The 16,154-nt window shown below is 36.6% G+C and overlaps 1 protein-coding gene across 1 annotated transcript in view; it reads right to left on the bottom strand.

Moving 5' to 3' along the window:
- Positions 1-319: 319 nt before the first annotated feature.
- Positions 320-16,154, bottom strand: part of ANO3 (anoctamin 3) — a 166,687-nt gene continuing 150,852 nt past the window's right edge. Inside the window, exons 15-27 of the mRNA XM_065755419.1 lie at positions 13,661-13,743; positions 12,310-12,450; positions 11,796-11,960; positions 10,866-10,902; positions 8,997-9,108; positions 7,940-7,997; positions 7,396-7,493; positions 5,616-5,761; positions 5,362-5,514; positions 4,874-5,021; positions 2,915-2,995; positions 1,916-2,021; positions 320-1,179 (exon numbers count right to left, since the gene is read on the bottom strand). Coding sequence (XP_065611491.1) covers positions 997-1,179; positions 1,916-2,021; positions 2,915-2,995; positions 4,874-5,021; positions 5,362-5,514; positions 5,616-5,761; positions 7,396-7,493; positions 7,940-7,997; positions 8,997-9,108; positions 10,866-10,902; positions 11,796-11,960; positions 12,310-12,450; positions 13,661-13,743 — 1,511 coding nt within the window. The 3' untranslated portion in view covers positions 320-996. The remainder of the gene's footprint in view (positions 1,180-1,915; positions 2,022-2,914; positions 2,996-4,873; positions 5,022-5,361; positions 5,515-5,615; positions 5,762-7,395; positions 7,494-7,939; positions 7,998-8,996; positions 9,109-10,865; positions 10,903-11,795; positions 11,961-12,309; positions 12,451-13,660; positions 13,744-16,154) is intronic.

Here is a 16,154-nt window from a genome sequence, read left to right as displayed (position 1 = left end):
ATGCTATACTGTATGTCTGATACATATCTGCATAAGCTTGCATACTATAAATAGTTTATTGTCTATTCAGAATGAAGTAATTTGCACTGCATTAGAATATTTCAAGTTAGCATTTGGTGAAGTCATGGAATCATTGCTCAGACAGGTCAAAGAGAACAGTAACACAGTTAGACATCCGCATGCTACAGCAGAGCATGGAAATGACAATTCTTTCATCCTCGATGTGTGTGGAGGTGGCCTTTCTGCACAAAAAAAAAGCGGAAAGACAACTCACAGCCATGTCATTTTCAAATGCAGCTGCAATGTGGGCAATGCAATGCGTTCTAACGCTGCTATTTTCTCTTTGAATTTAGAATTTTTGGTTTTCAACTAGAAGGATAGATTAGTGACAATGATGTGCAAATCTTAAACTGCATAGTATATATTAAGCAGCCATATACCCAGTCCTTAGGGTAGGACCACATCCACAATCTCAACAAGAGACTAGGACAAACCTGACAAAACAATAAGCCTGAATATCTTTTATATCAAGTAATGGCCACAAAGGCAACAATTGTTTGTTTGTTTGTTTTCTTCAGAGGCATTACAGATGCAGCTGAGCAATCAGAAGCTGTAGTGGATATCATGTAATTTTAATCATGCCCTTACCATATATGTTTATAGGTCATTTTTTATTTTTGTTACGCTGTTAGCATCTTCATGAACAGCATAAAAACTCATTGCCATTTTAAAATCAGTGTCCAAATTTTTAATCTGCTGCACATTCCTGAGTGCCAGTTCTCCTGGGCGCTCACCTCACAGACCACTTACAGGTAAGGCTCTTCATTTTCTTCATTGGAAGCACCTGTTTTCCACTTCCCGCCAAAGCCTGCAACTGCACAGCCCAACAAGAGCATATATACACTTTGCATCGCACACACTGATGCAAGACTGACTTCATTTCGAAATCCCGCTCTTCAAGTTCTAAACAGCAATTTTGTTGCAGCATGGTATTGACTAAGGCCATTCATGGTGATACTGTTTCCCATTCTTTTTTCTTTCTCTCTGCAAATGCTCTAGTTCAGCCTCATACATCATTTCCTGGACTAAGTACTTCTCTCTCCTCATTCTGTCACACAGGTCTTTGGGCATGTCTGGAATCAGGTAAGCAATGAAAGACTTTATTCCGAAAACGAGGTGCTGAAAAGAAGAACAAAAATCATGGCTTCATACACACATCAGCACTCATTCCTAGCATCAAATGTTGGGGTCTAAAAGTCCGTGGCAGATTTGGAACTGTGATTTGACTCATGACTGAAAGACAATTATTCTTTTTTAATCTCTATTAAGATATACAAGGGCTTCTCTGAAAGTAATGCCTTCTATTTAATTATGCTGGCCCACAAGGGTGGATGTTGGTGGCACGGCAGTAGAGGTTGAACCTTCCCACCAATATTCTGGTACATTTTGTCACTGTGTGGCAGACGGCAGCAGGGGAACAGTCTGACAAATGATGTTTGATATGGAAGTGAGTATGAGGCAAAGCTGCATAAATGAGTTCGTTCATGTGGAAAAAATGACACCCACTGCCATTCATCAATGCTTGTTATATCAGAGTAACATCAGTATCATTTTCCTGGCACACATTTGAATTTCTAATAACTTCTAATAACGTTTAGTTGTGAACTATCATGATCTATAAGATGGCTGCTAAAAAAATAGGATTTGGGGGGACTCCAGAAGCTGTGCATGTTTCATTAATTCAGTTGGAAGTAGCTGATTGTCAACATTTTGAGGAGAGTGACTTTTTTTCTCTCAAGTACTATAATGAACAAACAATTAATGACAGTGACACTCTCTTTATGAGACTATTATAAAAAAAATCAACTGCAGTTGTAAAAAAGGAAGAAGAGCATTGTTGCATTCTGTGACTAACCTCAAAAACTATAATGAAGGCCAGACGTGCTGCCAGAACATGCCAGAACTGCAAGGTGAACTCATAGGGAGTTGAACTCCAGGGAGGGGCTCTATAATCTCTGTACCTGTAAAGCAAAAATAATCACTGTAAATTAGTCTGTGCTCAAAAACCTGAATGTGGCGAAAAGCTCTCAAGCTTATCCCAGGGCTGCTTAAAAGGAGAGAACTTGACTTGAAAGCATATTTCAAGAGGAATCCAATGAAAGATCATAGTCCACAATATAAATGTGAAATATAGCAACTTTTAAGATGTCAGTTTTTTGCTTAAAAAAACAAAACAAAAAACAAAACAAAAACAGAATAAACATTTTCTTCTGTTGTTACAAAGCTACTATTTTAGAGTATCATGTTCAAGTGTATTGACTCTAAGTTGGTTCTCATATTTGCTTATAAGAAGTCGAGATTCTGATGACAAGGCCTGCAGAAAAGTAACGATTGTTGTATAATTTTGGTATGAGGTAATTTTCACCATAAAACTAAATCCAAAACAAGAAAGGGTGCACTTAATATAAAGTCATGTTTAATTTTTGTGCTTGATTTCTCATATTTATCATGCATAATATTTGGAAATCTGGGCAAGATTAGAGCCATAACAAACATTTTATTGCATATTTTAATGAATAGACCTCAGAATGCTGAGCAAGAATGAAATGAGAATTTTTAGCCTTATTTACAGCTGTGGAAACTCACACATGAAATAATTCTTACAGGCCAGTAGCACGTGGCTTCCAGTAATCCCGAAGTAACTAAGAATATGACACGGGTTTCCATTGTCTTAGTAATGCATCCTACAACACACCTTTCACATCTGACATTTCTGTGTTGAACAAACTTAACTCACATACTTCTACAAAGGCAAATGCAAAACTGCTCTGCTATTAGCTTAATCACCCACTTTCCTTTTAATGCCTCTTCAGTGTCTATATATAGTACAAGCAGAGGGAACATCAAAACATACCGGCAGTATCCTGAATATCCCATTCCAAGTTCACTCAAATCAAACACTGATAAGCTGCTGTTGACATATCCTTTTAGGCATCTGGAAAGCAAAGACATAGGGTTAGAATTTGATTCATTAGACAGGCATAAAGAATAAGGCTGTATGCTATCACATACTGTGAATCAAGTCATTTCTGTTTCTGAGATACTAAATATGATTTATAAATCTCTTTTGAACAATTTGCATTTTTTTGTCCTTATTATTCCTCGTGGCTCATCTACCAGCAGTTGCAAAGCAAACCATTTTCCTATGGTATACTTCACTGTTACCTTTCAAACCCACTGAACTAAGGAATATGGCTAGAAAGACAAAAAAGATTTTTTGTCAAGTCTGCCACTGCTAACAATCATACAACTTACAGCAAAAAAAAAATCATAGATTTAACAAATGGAACCAGTGATGAGTTTTGACCAACTGTAAGAGTTGCACATATATCACATAGCCATCCTAAAGGTAATAGTCATTGGTATTAACGACAGAAATGACATAAGCACACTGAGTTATGATTACAGGAGTGAAATTTTTCTACATCTGTCAAGAACTACTGGCACCTAAGCCATCCTGTTCTCCTATGATATGCATCCTATAATGTAACAACAGGCACCCTGGAAAACAAAGAACATTTAAACACACAAGGTATCTATTATATTTACTGAATATTCAGGTTTGCTGTGGCACTTAAAATTGCTACAGGAAAAATAATTAGGGTTCTTCAGTTCTTTGTTAAACTGGCAATCCCCTTGGGGCAGTAAACACTTTTCCACTATTGTAGTTTTTTATTATATCCTGCCCTATTCTTTCTGCCCCTAAATTCTCTCATCCTGGGAAACCATAAGAGATGCAAAACTTTTTTGAACCATTAAATATGAAGTAACAACAGTAGGATTGACAGATCCCTGTAGAGTGGCTGAGACAAAGCTTGTGAACACCACAGAACTGCCTTGCTAGACAAACAGTGATGTTTTCTCTGTTATACTTCCTCTTGGGAAAATGAGGAAATTAAACTTGCTTGAGATGCACCATCACTGCTGCAGAATTAGCAAAGTGCTTAGTCCTTTTCTCAAGGCAACCATGATTCCAGCATTAAAAAAACAGCAGCAACAAAACAGAGCAACAAGAAAATACACAAGGCACTTGTAGTAGAAACTCTAAGAAAACACAATCATGGTGATTGGGCACCTGGTGAGAAGACAGGGCCAGCCCAGGGGAGCGCAGGTGCATGCAGTATACCTGAGTGACTGGAAGGGGTGGAGCCAGGAGCCACCCCTTTCCAGCACTCATTTAAGGGCTGGCAGGAGGCAACAAAGCTGTTTTGCTGGAGTTCCCTACATACTAGAGGCCTTCCCAAGGTAAGCAGTCCTTTGTTTTTATGTCTTTGGTTGCTGAGTTTGGCCTTGCTCTCATTTGCTGCAGCTTAGGTTTGTGCTACTCTGCTATTATTGCTGTACTTTCCATGTTAGTACATTATAGTACTGATCTCCAAATGAAAAGGAGAATACCCATGACTATAGTAGATACACAGATTTTTTTTTTTTGCTTACCTAAAAGGTCATGAAAGACAGTGGGAAACACAGAATGTGGAACCCATAGTGTGGAAACATTAGTAAGCATCTGGGGAGACAGGCCTGGTTTTTCCCTTAGCAAAACAATGCAGACCAAAAGCATCACAGAAGAGAACAGCTCATCTAGGAAAAGCCTAGAGCTTGCACATGTCTTGCATTTGTTGTATGCGTTTAGAAAGGAAGTGATGAAGGAATGCCTGACATTAAGCATACAAAGACAGACATTAAACACCCAAGGTTTGTGCAGATGTAAAAGATGGAATGTTGCTGCTGAACTATGTTAACACAGACAGTAGAAAAGGTGTAATTCCATGGAGATAAACATTCATAAATACATGAAAAAGATCTTCATTACTTTTCTTGTCTGTATCCTTGATCTGTACAGGGACCATATTTATATGCATAGACAAAACGTGGAATGTAATCAGAAGTAATGGCAATAACAAAGGCATTGGTGATGACAGCCAACACTCCAATTCCTTCAAGAATCCCATACCAGATACCTAGGAACAAGAGAAATGACAAAGTGACTGGTTTTTACTAGTCATAAGAAGTCATACAAGTGATACTGAAGTCATTATTAGACCTAATCTTTTTGTTTCTTCTTAAGAAAGTTTTTTTGACTGTGAAAAACTAGTCAAGATAAAGCCAAGTCTGTGTGCTCCCTCTGCTACAGGCTCCACCTGAATACCACATTACAGTGCAGCCCACCCTGCTGAGAAGATATCCCTGTTATTTGCAGGCTACTCATAGATATTGCTTTTGACACATGAAGTACTGCAAGGGCCAAGTTACATCAAAGAAGGATTGTACCTGACAGTGATAGATATTTGACTCTCTCACCTATATCTGTTGCTCTTGCAGGCATAGGTCTTCGCCACTGAGTCACGAACTTATATGCATCTAACCTTATTTCTATGATGTTGTTCAGCAATGCCAGGAGAGGTGCCAGTGGGAAGGCAGCAACAAAGATGGTGGTGAAGCCAAACTGTAACACTAAGGTAAGCGTTTCTATGATTAGTAACTAGATGTGCAAAAACATTTTGAAATAGATGTATTTATTTTTAAATAAAGTGACATGTTTCTAAACTTCTTACCCATCTCCAAGTACTCATCCATTAAACCATGGAGATTCATAGGCTGCAGATTCCAATCTTTTTCCCACTGAGGTAGAGAAATCTTATGCTCCATTGATTGTCCTCTTCTCTTCATTTTGCGTCGTGACCACCAATTCTGCAACAAACTGCATTAGAGAAATGGAGTATTATTGACTGTATTGACTCAGTAACTTACAATACTAACAGCTGTTGCTTTGAATGGCATCTGGGGGTTTACTTAGGTATTACATGAAAGTATTTACAGTATTGTGTAAGAGAAGTTTCAGAAGTTTTCAACCTAGTATTACGGTTTTTAAATATGTATTCAGTGTAGCATGTCAGGTACTGCAATAAGCCTTTCAGAAGCTTTAGTTTCCTTGCATTGAGTTTTTAGTTATTTTAAATGTTTACCTGCATTGCATTTTCAAAAAAGAACAGGAAATATATATTCAGTGTATACAGAAATCATTAAACAAAGAATGCTTTATTTTTAATCCTGTAAGAGACAGATGAAATAAGTAGAGCTTACTAGGAATATTAGGGTATATTGAATAGCAGAATATACCTAAGATTTTTTTGGACAAACCTAAGAATTTAGATGCTAAAAATTTAGATCTATGGAACTTTCTTTTTAAGCAGAACATGTTATCTAAAAAGATGCTGTGTAAGCCATATATTTATTGAAGACTATTTTTCATGAAGGTCTGTAAAGGTCCTTTCACAAAGTAGTTATAAATCACAAATAATAGACTCATACATAAATGTTCTATACAAAGGAATAAATATTACGTAGTACTGACAAAGGTGGCAATCAAAGGCTATTATTTATTTCTAGATATTACTGGAAGAAGAGACTAAAGATGAGAAATAATCTAAGTATTTTTATTAACAGGCTGCTTTTTTTCTCTGCAATTGACTTAGTACTTAGCATTTCCTATTGAAAGGCTGCAATTGCAAACCACAATTTTGTTAAAAGATAACATAGCTTTCTGGAAAGGAACGTGCCTACTCTAAAAGTCTAGGAAGAGCTGAAGCAGTGCTGGGTTGAGAAGTCAGGAAGTCTGTTACCTCAAGAAGGCTTATTCTTTTCAGCCATTTGCTTCTCCCAACAATGCAGTGCACAAATTGCAGACTGACTGCACACTGAGCATAATCTTTCCTGACATTATCAAGGTTAAGAATGATTAATCTCTAATGTACAACTTATTACTGAAAATATATTCTTCCAGCTTCTGAAGAACTGTAAGACTCTTGGGCCATCAGTCTCTTAGTAGTTGAACAGCTCTGTTTTTTACTATGGAAAATAAACTCACAGTAAACAATTTAGCTGGTTAATGGACCTTGAGAAACTTCAGGGCATGGATGCTGTTTCCCTTGGGAGTAAATATACAGTACAGTATGGTGAGATTGAAAAACATATATTCTCTAAGCATGTCATTTCCTTGAAATAGATTTTCTGGCAAAATATGATAAAATTATGTAAATACCTGTAATAATTCCTTGTCACCCTTCAGGGAAGGCTGAAAATTAGTACTGATACTGTTTTTGAGGGATACTACACAATGTGAGCTTGCTGAAGAAGCTCATTTTTCCTTCTGAAAATGTTTTCAGAGATCAGCAATGCAGTTGCACACAATCTTCATAATTAGTGATGATAAAAGATGATAATTCAAGGCTGTATTTTACCCTCTGCTTGTATGAAAAATATTATTCCCTGTTGCTGAATTAACACTAATTTGCAATCACTGTCTGTGAAACAAATACTGACAGTGGTACTTACGGATAGCCTAGCTCCATAAAGTTGTTCCACATTTGTTTCAAAACCATAATAACTCCCATCTGCAAACACAGGTCTATCAAGCAGCCGCTTGGGTGACACTGAAATGAAATAGGTAAGGATCAGTGGCTTAAGTCAGAGAATTCTGTTTGTTCATGAGGTGAATGGAGAACACCAAAATACACATGGTGAAAAGAAACTGCTAACCTCCAGATACATAGTTTAATGGAACAACCTCTAGCCATTTTATTTTTTGATTAACTGGAGTGGGCTATGTGGGCTAGGTACATGTTAAATGACATAGTGGGGTTTTTTTGCATTAATTTCAAAATAACAATATTTTCTCTTATCTAGGTCTGAACAGATTTAGTGGTGGAATCTGATACTAGTATCTCTGCTTTCTTATCTTTTGCTGTAAGTCATAGTTTACTCTTCACTGCATTTAGATGGAATAGTAAATTTTTGAAACTGGATGTAATTCATGTCCTTCACTTGTTTCCTTTTTACTCATGGAAATTTCTCAGGAACATAAAACAGGATTGCTTACCTCTTCCAGTCTCCATCTGTTGAAGAGCTTGTTGTACTTTCCTGGGCGGCCTGCAAATCTGGAAAATAAGATTTCTGCTTAGTAGACATTCCAAGACCATGCTGTATCAGTCAGATTATTTCACAATATCCACTGAGCAAACTCATGAAATATAGACAGATTAAATCACACAGATCCGTAGGATATGGGAGCTTCAGAGTGCAAACAAGGGAAAAGACCATCATCTTGCAAGAAATCCTAAGCTTTTATTATGCCCAGGATGAAAATCCTAGCTTCAGAGGTTTTAGATGTCAGATACTCAAACTCTCTAATCTATGTTTAAGAAGATAAGCTGTTGCAATATGTAGGAATTTGCTGCAGCACAGAGATTTGCTCGCTTGAGTGAAACGTGCACTGGGTTGCACCCACAGACAAAAGAGATGTGGATAAGCTTTCAGACTTCTCACAACAAAACTTTTCAAGAGGTTTAAGAGACTCTTGATTAATAAATCAAAATTCTTAACTATCTCAATTAAAATTACAGATGAGAAAGGGGGAAAAAAACCCCATCCCTTGTCCTACCAGACACCAGATGTAGCAAGGCATAAAGAAGTCTAGAAACTGTATGACAAAGGCATTGCTGGACATAACATTCAGTCATTACCAACAGACTTCACTTCTTTTTCTTTCAAACAGTCTTGAACTTAAATGGCATTCTAAATTTATAGAAATGTGTCCTTGGAAATAAAACCAAAGGAGAATAAGTGAGGGGGGAAAAAAATGAAACGTATCAGTGCCAGGCTGAATACAGAGATATGGTGAGGTAAGTTCTGTATTTTCAAAAGTTCTGAATTTCTGTTTTGTAGTTACTTAGATCTGCTTAAAAGTAGACTTACTGCTGTCTAGTTTCTGAAATTTCAGGAGTTTAATTCTTGCATACTGCTACAAACATAATTTTTGTGCTGTTATCCTCAGAAACTGTGTTGTATTTGTAGTTCAAACTGTTAGTGTATTTTCTTGAAAGCTGTGCAGTTACCGAGGATTGCAGGTTCTGTATGAGTTAGGAAAGATAACTTACCTGCCAAGAAAAAAGGCAATGTAAAAGATAGAGCTGTTCAAGTTGACGAACTGGAAGAGGAACATTTTCAAGGCAAAGCTGTTTTCCCATTCAGACTCTGTCCTTGGGTGCTCTATGGAAAGACACAGTGCACACTATATAAACAAAAATGAAAGTGAGTTATGTCAACTGCCCAGAGATCATCTGAAAAACTAAAGATGGTTTCAAGCCATAGTACTCCCAAGGAAAGGAGGAGGAAAAGAGACAACCAACAGTCAGTTGGCTTCTCACTCGAGCACCTTGCTCTCTAAATACTTCTGTAAGACCAATACTTCCTCCTTCAGACTTGCTCTGTTATGATGCTTGTGAAGTCAAACCGTTTTTAATGCAATGAGAAAACAGGGGAGTTCCATCTCTGTTTTCTTTGGAAATAAATGCAGACATGTACATTAGGATTGCAGGTATTTTGTGTGGGTCTACACTAACTTGGGTGTTTTTCCTTATCATTTGCAGAATGATTTACTTCTGTATTAGAAATAGGTGGAAATGATTAAAATTACCTTCCTTCTTTGTAAAAAAATTTTTCTTTTATCAGTGCATCCTATTTGTAATATAGCGGGTTTGTTAAAATACCAAAGTACAAGATCACAAGATTCAGAACTTATTGTTTGTACTATGTGATTTTTTACCTATAAAGATAGTCTGCTTTGCAATAAATCAGTATATGGATTTGGAGTGTACTAGTTTAAAATCTGGATGCTGTTGTTTCTCAAAAGTCAGGATGACCATTTGCTCTTGAAAGCAGAAAGTTTTAGTAAGAGCTACCTCTCTCCTGCCACCTGATGTTCCATCATGCCTAATTCAAGTAAGCTTTCTTTAAATGTAATTAAATTAGATTTTATTTTTAATATACTCTGAGAAAACATCAGGTCACATGTATAAAAATAATTCTTTACCATTCCCTTTCTCTTTTAACAATGTAGTAGATTTGAAATGTTTAGTTAAGCGGGGAAAGAAGAATGATTTGAAAAAAAAAACAACCACTACTTTAAAGCGTTTTGTTAACTTAAACAAATTGACTACAAATTTTGAATCTTTCTAACCTGTTCAACTGCCTGTTAATGCAACTTCATACAAAGTTTTGAGCTTTTTACTTAATCGAGGCTCTTCAATATTTTAACCAAAAGGGGGAGCTGTTAAATTGAAGCAGTGAGAGTTGGCGATCCCCTGCATAATTTCACAGGGGCTGAAAAGACAGCATGTAACAAAAATACTGGAAGGTAATATATTCACATAGTTAAGGCTTGCTTCTGTTGTCTATAATTTGTTTTCAATAAATGAGAAAGCGTCACATACATGACTGAATAATATAACTGTTTTAGCATAAATTTGGAATGCATTGGAACTAGAGCTACTTTAAATTTTGTGGCATTACATTTTCCAAGTTTAAAAAAAAAGTTACCTTATCTGAACCAATTTTTCCAAAACAAGTTTCCAATTAAATAAAGAACCAAACATGCAAATAACAGAGCATTTGGGAAGAACTGATGAAACACTAGCATTTTAAGAAAGAAAATGCTTTGATTTTTGTTCTAACACAGCCATTTTTTCTTTTTAAACTATTACAACATAGAAAAGTAGAACTATAATCTGGAGGCTGGAACTCAATGGTCCTTGGGATCCCTTTCAACCCAGGTCATTCTATGATTATATGATGTTTACTTTCTTTTGTATTATTTCTTTAATTAAAACATAACATTTCTTTACCTGATAATACTAATTTGCTTAGGGAAATGCCAGCATCTTACTGTGCATACACCTATTTTATGGAAATATGAACATAAATGACATTGCTAGTAAGGGCCACATCAGTAGTAAAGACCTACATACCTAAATCTGTCAGGAGATAGGCAACCTTTTCATACACCTGAAACAGAGAGCAGAGATGGGGTAAGTACAGTATATCTTGTCTGTTTTGATGTTAAATGCAGAACAAAGGAAACAACAAAGGCATTGGTGTTTTGTTGCTGTGAAGCACCAAATGATATGGGCAGAGAACAGAAGACAAGGTCTTAACTTCGTCCATAACTTTGCTGTGCTTTTTAAGATGTAGAAGTGCTTATGTAGTAACAAATACATACACGACAGCTCTATTTTGAAGACTGCATTCTTATTGCAATAAGCCCACAATGTCATTAACAGAGATAAAAGCCATTGCTTGCTGACTCGTTGTTTCCTCTTAAGACACCAATAGGTAAGAAGAAAAGGAAAGTGATACATGCTATTGCAGCAATGCAGTAATACTGTTTATATTAATGTACACCATGCTACCACAGCAAATGATTAAGCCTGTGCTGTTACTTGAAAGGAAAAGCTGAAACAAGAAATATATATCATAGTCTTTCCACATCTGAGCAACAGTGACATCCAAGTTGCATTTAAATTAAGAATCAATTCATTGATTGAAGTCATCAGTTGAAGGGGGGGATGAAAAAGCAGCAACAATGAAAAGACAGAAAAGGGAAATAAGGTAGTTGTATTTGGAGAACTGGCTTTTTATGAAAGGTACATGAAAAATTAGAAGGCAAATGTCAAAAGCATCACACTGTTGTACTACAGCGACTGGTGAAATAATCAAAGATGCCTAGTGACAAACTGAATAAGCTGTAGAGGTAAACACTGACAAGCATAACATTAAAAGAGGAGAAAAATCCCTGAAAAAACAGCACATATCTATTCCTGATAGACAGTGAAGTTTGTGACCTTGTATGAATTGCTCGTTTTAAATAAATCCTTCCATTAAATGAATTGAAGACTTACAACATTGAGTGACATGATGATCATAAAATTGATGCAGACTCCAGTGCCAGATGTAGCAAACTGCCAATACTTCTTGATGAAATACCACTTGAAGGAAGCAAATTGTTCCATGGCTACCAGGCGATACACCACGACTGCAAAAACTGCAGTTAGGACTAGTGAAATCTACAGGTAAATAGATTAGAATTAGAACAAGGAAAACAATACTGGAAATATCCTCCACTGAATTAATAAAATAACAGGAGTTTTAAAGATTCTCATCCATTTTGGGAGGAGATTTGGTGAGAATTGAAATATTAAATGGTTGAATTAAAATATTTCTTTAATGTACTTCTACAAGATAACAGTATCACTACTCTTAAAACAGAGATCCCTACACAAGCAGTAAGATTGAACTGATCATTTTACTTATGTTATTACATAAATCCATTAATCTCAACACCTTAAGGACTTAGTTTAGTGTTTACATCAGGATAAGATTAAAAGCTATAATTCCAATGTTATTAAACCTCACCATGAAGAATATTCCTGAGACAGACACCATCAGTCGACTGAGCTTGTCAGGAAAAGGCTGAAAAGGTTCAGGTTTCCCTGTGATGGGATTTACTCTTTCCACTTGGGAATATTTTGCTTCAAACTGGGGTCGCAGTTCTTCCTAGAATAAGAGAAGAGATGCCATTTGTTGTACTATTTATTTCATCGAACTACCAAAAATCAGGCAGTATGTGATAAAAGAAATTATATTTCTATCTTGAAAATCCTTTGGAAAGGTGCAAGAGACCAGTAAAGAAGAGAGATGCTATGAGCCTTCCCCACACTGTGGGGGTATAAGAAGGACCATGGGTCATGATGCTGTTTAAACACTAGTTTCTCTGCAGAAATTGGTAAGAATTGTATAAATTAATGCCAGTTATGATGGTGCTTTTTGTGGTATGAAAGCAGTTCTTAAAAACTACTAGCTCATATCTACAAGTCTGTGGAAAGCTATAAAGCAAGTTATGATAAAGTCTCTATTGACTTATACTGCATGTAAATCAACAATATAGTTAGATTACATTACAGCTATCCTCACTATGATTTATGAAGTAATAAAATCATTTGATCATTGCTGAAGCTGATAGCAGAATGTCAAAGAGTGAGTTACGACTCTCAGAAGGATTTAAAATCCACTCTCTGACCATTTGCTTGCGCTCCTTTTGTTTCTAGACAGGATTAAGAACTTCCAAGGATTAGAACTTGACAAGTCCACAGAATTAAAATCTTGCAGGGATTTGCACTGACATTGGTAGCAGCTCTTGTCCTCTGTTATGTACATTATTTCACTTCCTGGAGTTTAGTTTCTGTTCTCTGCTAGTAATTGCATCTTTGCCTAGCAGGGTGGCTAAATCTGGCAGCCTGATCATCCAGAGCCCCACTAGGATGCTCTTTACAAACATGTATTGTAGAAAAAACATCCTTCTCCTCTTTCCCAGTATATATTAAAGTCCACCGTAGACACCACTCACTTCCTCCTCAGGACTTGAAGCCCTGAACTGGCTGGGCTTGCCAGGAGTAGGCCAAAGCTTAACCTTGAACTCTCTCAGAAAGCATTCACCTTGTTATTTTGGCTATTACAGCTCGCACATTTTATTTCTGTTAAAGAACTTTTTGTAAACTAAAAACAATAAATAAAAAAATCCACTGATTTTTTCAAAGGGCATTTTTAATAAATGTAAAAATATATTGGAGTTTATTCTACAACTATATGAAGAACTGCAAATATAATCTGAATGGCAGGTGGCTGGCATTCAGTATGATTTGCTATCTACACTTGCTTGAGTAGTGCCGATTGCAAAATGTACAGATTTCCTTTCAATTTATCTTACCTCTTCATCTTCCCAATCTATGAGGTCCCAGTCATAGGTTAATACAGCTCTCCGTCTTTTCCAAAACTCCAGAAAGACTGTAGCTGTGGAAATACATAGAAACACTAGGTTGGAAAGGACCTACAAGATCATCTAGCGTAACCATCCTCCTATCACCATCAAATCATCAACTACATTTAGTTATGGAAACAGAAAGAAAGAAGTCCATGCAGAAGTCAAGAAAATGAATATATTATAACACCACAACTTTCCTTAGATGTTTTCTGTCTGATAACTCCATAGAACCTGAAAACTGTAAGTAACTTCATGATAAACACTTAAAACTGAAACACTATTATATGATGTTCATCTAAAACTTATTTTGTTGTTATTATTTTGTTTTCTGCTGTATCAGTACAAAGAGTACCTGTTAATATGAAACACTGCTACCCCTTTTAGATTAATTTGCTTTTAATTTTGTTCAAATATATTGCATGGTTTAAAATCTTTCTCTGAAGGAAAGTACAAATATACACAATGATATCTATAAATGCAGAGCTAGATTCTGATTACATTTTATTCAGTTTAAATAAAACCAGCGTTGCCTCATTCACAGTTAAACCAATTCCTACTGGTGTATCTTCACTTCTAAAATATTTCTTTAAATAATTATTCTTATCTGTGTGCAAGATCATAATCATGTCAAGTCATAATCAATCAAGTTCACATGCTATATGTTCTTGGTTGGTCCTACCAAAATAATTACAAGCAATAAATAACTAATTTTCCAAACACTGAAGTTTGCCATTGAGGTTGCCCATTCTTTACCATAGTAGAGAACAAGAGCTATACAGGGTAAATGCCTTGTTTGGGTGAGAACCTTACAAAATGTGGGCTTGCCCAACTTTTCCCCAGAAAACAGTGATTTCAAATAGGGACTGAGAAAACTAGTTTTCTCTTAGCCAGCACACTGCTCAGAACAAGGATTGTCTGATTCTACATTCTTTCTTTTTTAATATCCCTCTAAATATATATACATATAGATGCAGATAGATATGATTTACCCATATGCTATTGCAAAGTGCAATGACTAGCAGTTAGAAGTTTAATCCATACTGCTACCCAGCAACCAGGGATGTCTGAATAAGAGAAACTTGTTCCTGAATATTATTTCTGAATAGCATGCTTTTACGTCTCTCTGAGTGTAGTTCTTGTATTCTCCACCAATTGCATTTAATTTTTGTGTGCTCCTAACAACAAAAGTACACAGCTAGGTAGAAGTATGGTTTGCTCTTGGATAATATAACTCAAAAATAACCTTTTCTCATTGTCTTTGGAAGGGATGTTAAAGCCAATACAGTATGAGACTTAGGAATGTTACAACACATGCATCTTTGCAAGAAAAATCCATTCCCAACAGGCATTCTAAAAGGACTCAGGAGCTATACAGAAAGTGAACAATTTTCTACATGATCAGACAGGTAGGAGATAGACAACACATTCCTTAAAACAGTGTTGGAAGTTCCTCTATGCCAGCCTGTTCTAGAAAGCATCCATTAGACTTGTGCCAAAACAGATATGATTGCAATGGCATAAATCAAGTTCACATAATTACACTCAAAGGCATAAGAAGTTAAGGAAAAGGCCCATTTATGACAAATAAAATAATGAATTTTCAGTCCAGCTGATATAAATTCCCCGAGCCAGTGGAACGGAAACCAAACAACTGATCATTTCCGTGGGAAGCCTGCATCTTTTCTGGTTTGCCATTACCATCTGACTCTCCTTGCCATTGAGCCCTTCCAGCTCCCAGTTGCTACGCACTTCTCCCTGACTCATCTCTCACCCTGAAATCACTAAGCCTTGACTTTTTTCAATCACCTGTGCAGAAAAACAAGACGTACAATAGGTGACTAATCTGTCTGGACAAGGCAACAACAACACCCATGATCCAAAAAGGCTTTGATAGGGCAGTTTCTGCCCAACCCTTCTGCTCATGAGATTCTCTCTCTTGCATTTCCTTACGTTTACTTTCCTTACACCAACGTTTCCTGTATTGAACTAGAACCCTGTGGTATTTTCTTTCCTCAGTCCTTATTCTCCAGTATACAGAGGACAATGTTTGATGCTTAGGAAAGACAAAAGATCGTGGTTGCTCTCTGAAGCAATCTGCAGTATAACAAAACCTTGTAATTGGCGAGAACAAAAGACAGAGGGCAGCTGTTAAATGCTATGAATGGAAACCAGACAGTAGAGAAACAGAACAACGCCCAGAGAACCCAAGATTTCTTCGTGAACACACCTCTTCTCAAGCTGCGGAAGATCCATCATGACAACTTGAGTGGTGTGCTCCTAAAAGGTCACTGCGGAGGAATTTCTGTAAGTAGTTAGGGGACCTTCTCCACCGTCCTTCTGAAGAGCTTGGCAACAGCTAGGCCCTTCTGAAAACTCTGCTGCATTACTTCTTTCTTTTTTAAAAAATTATTATTATTCAGTAGGACTCATCACAGCAAGG

Source organism: Cyrtonyx montezumae, unplaced genomic scaffold, assembly GCF_038088225.1.
Source record: "Cyrtonyx montezumae isolate F1298 unplaced genomic scaffold, pur_monq_1.0 scaffold_10, whole genome shotgun sequence".
Taxonomy (NCBI): domain Eukaryota; kingdom Metazoa; phylum Chordata; class Aves; order Galliformes; family Odontophoridae; genus Cyrtonyx; species Cyrtonyx montezumae.
This window is presented reverse-complemented; position numbering and strand designations above follow the sequence as displayed.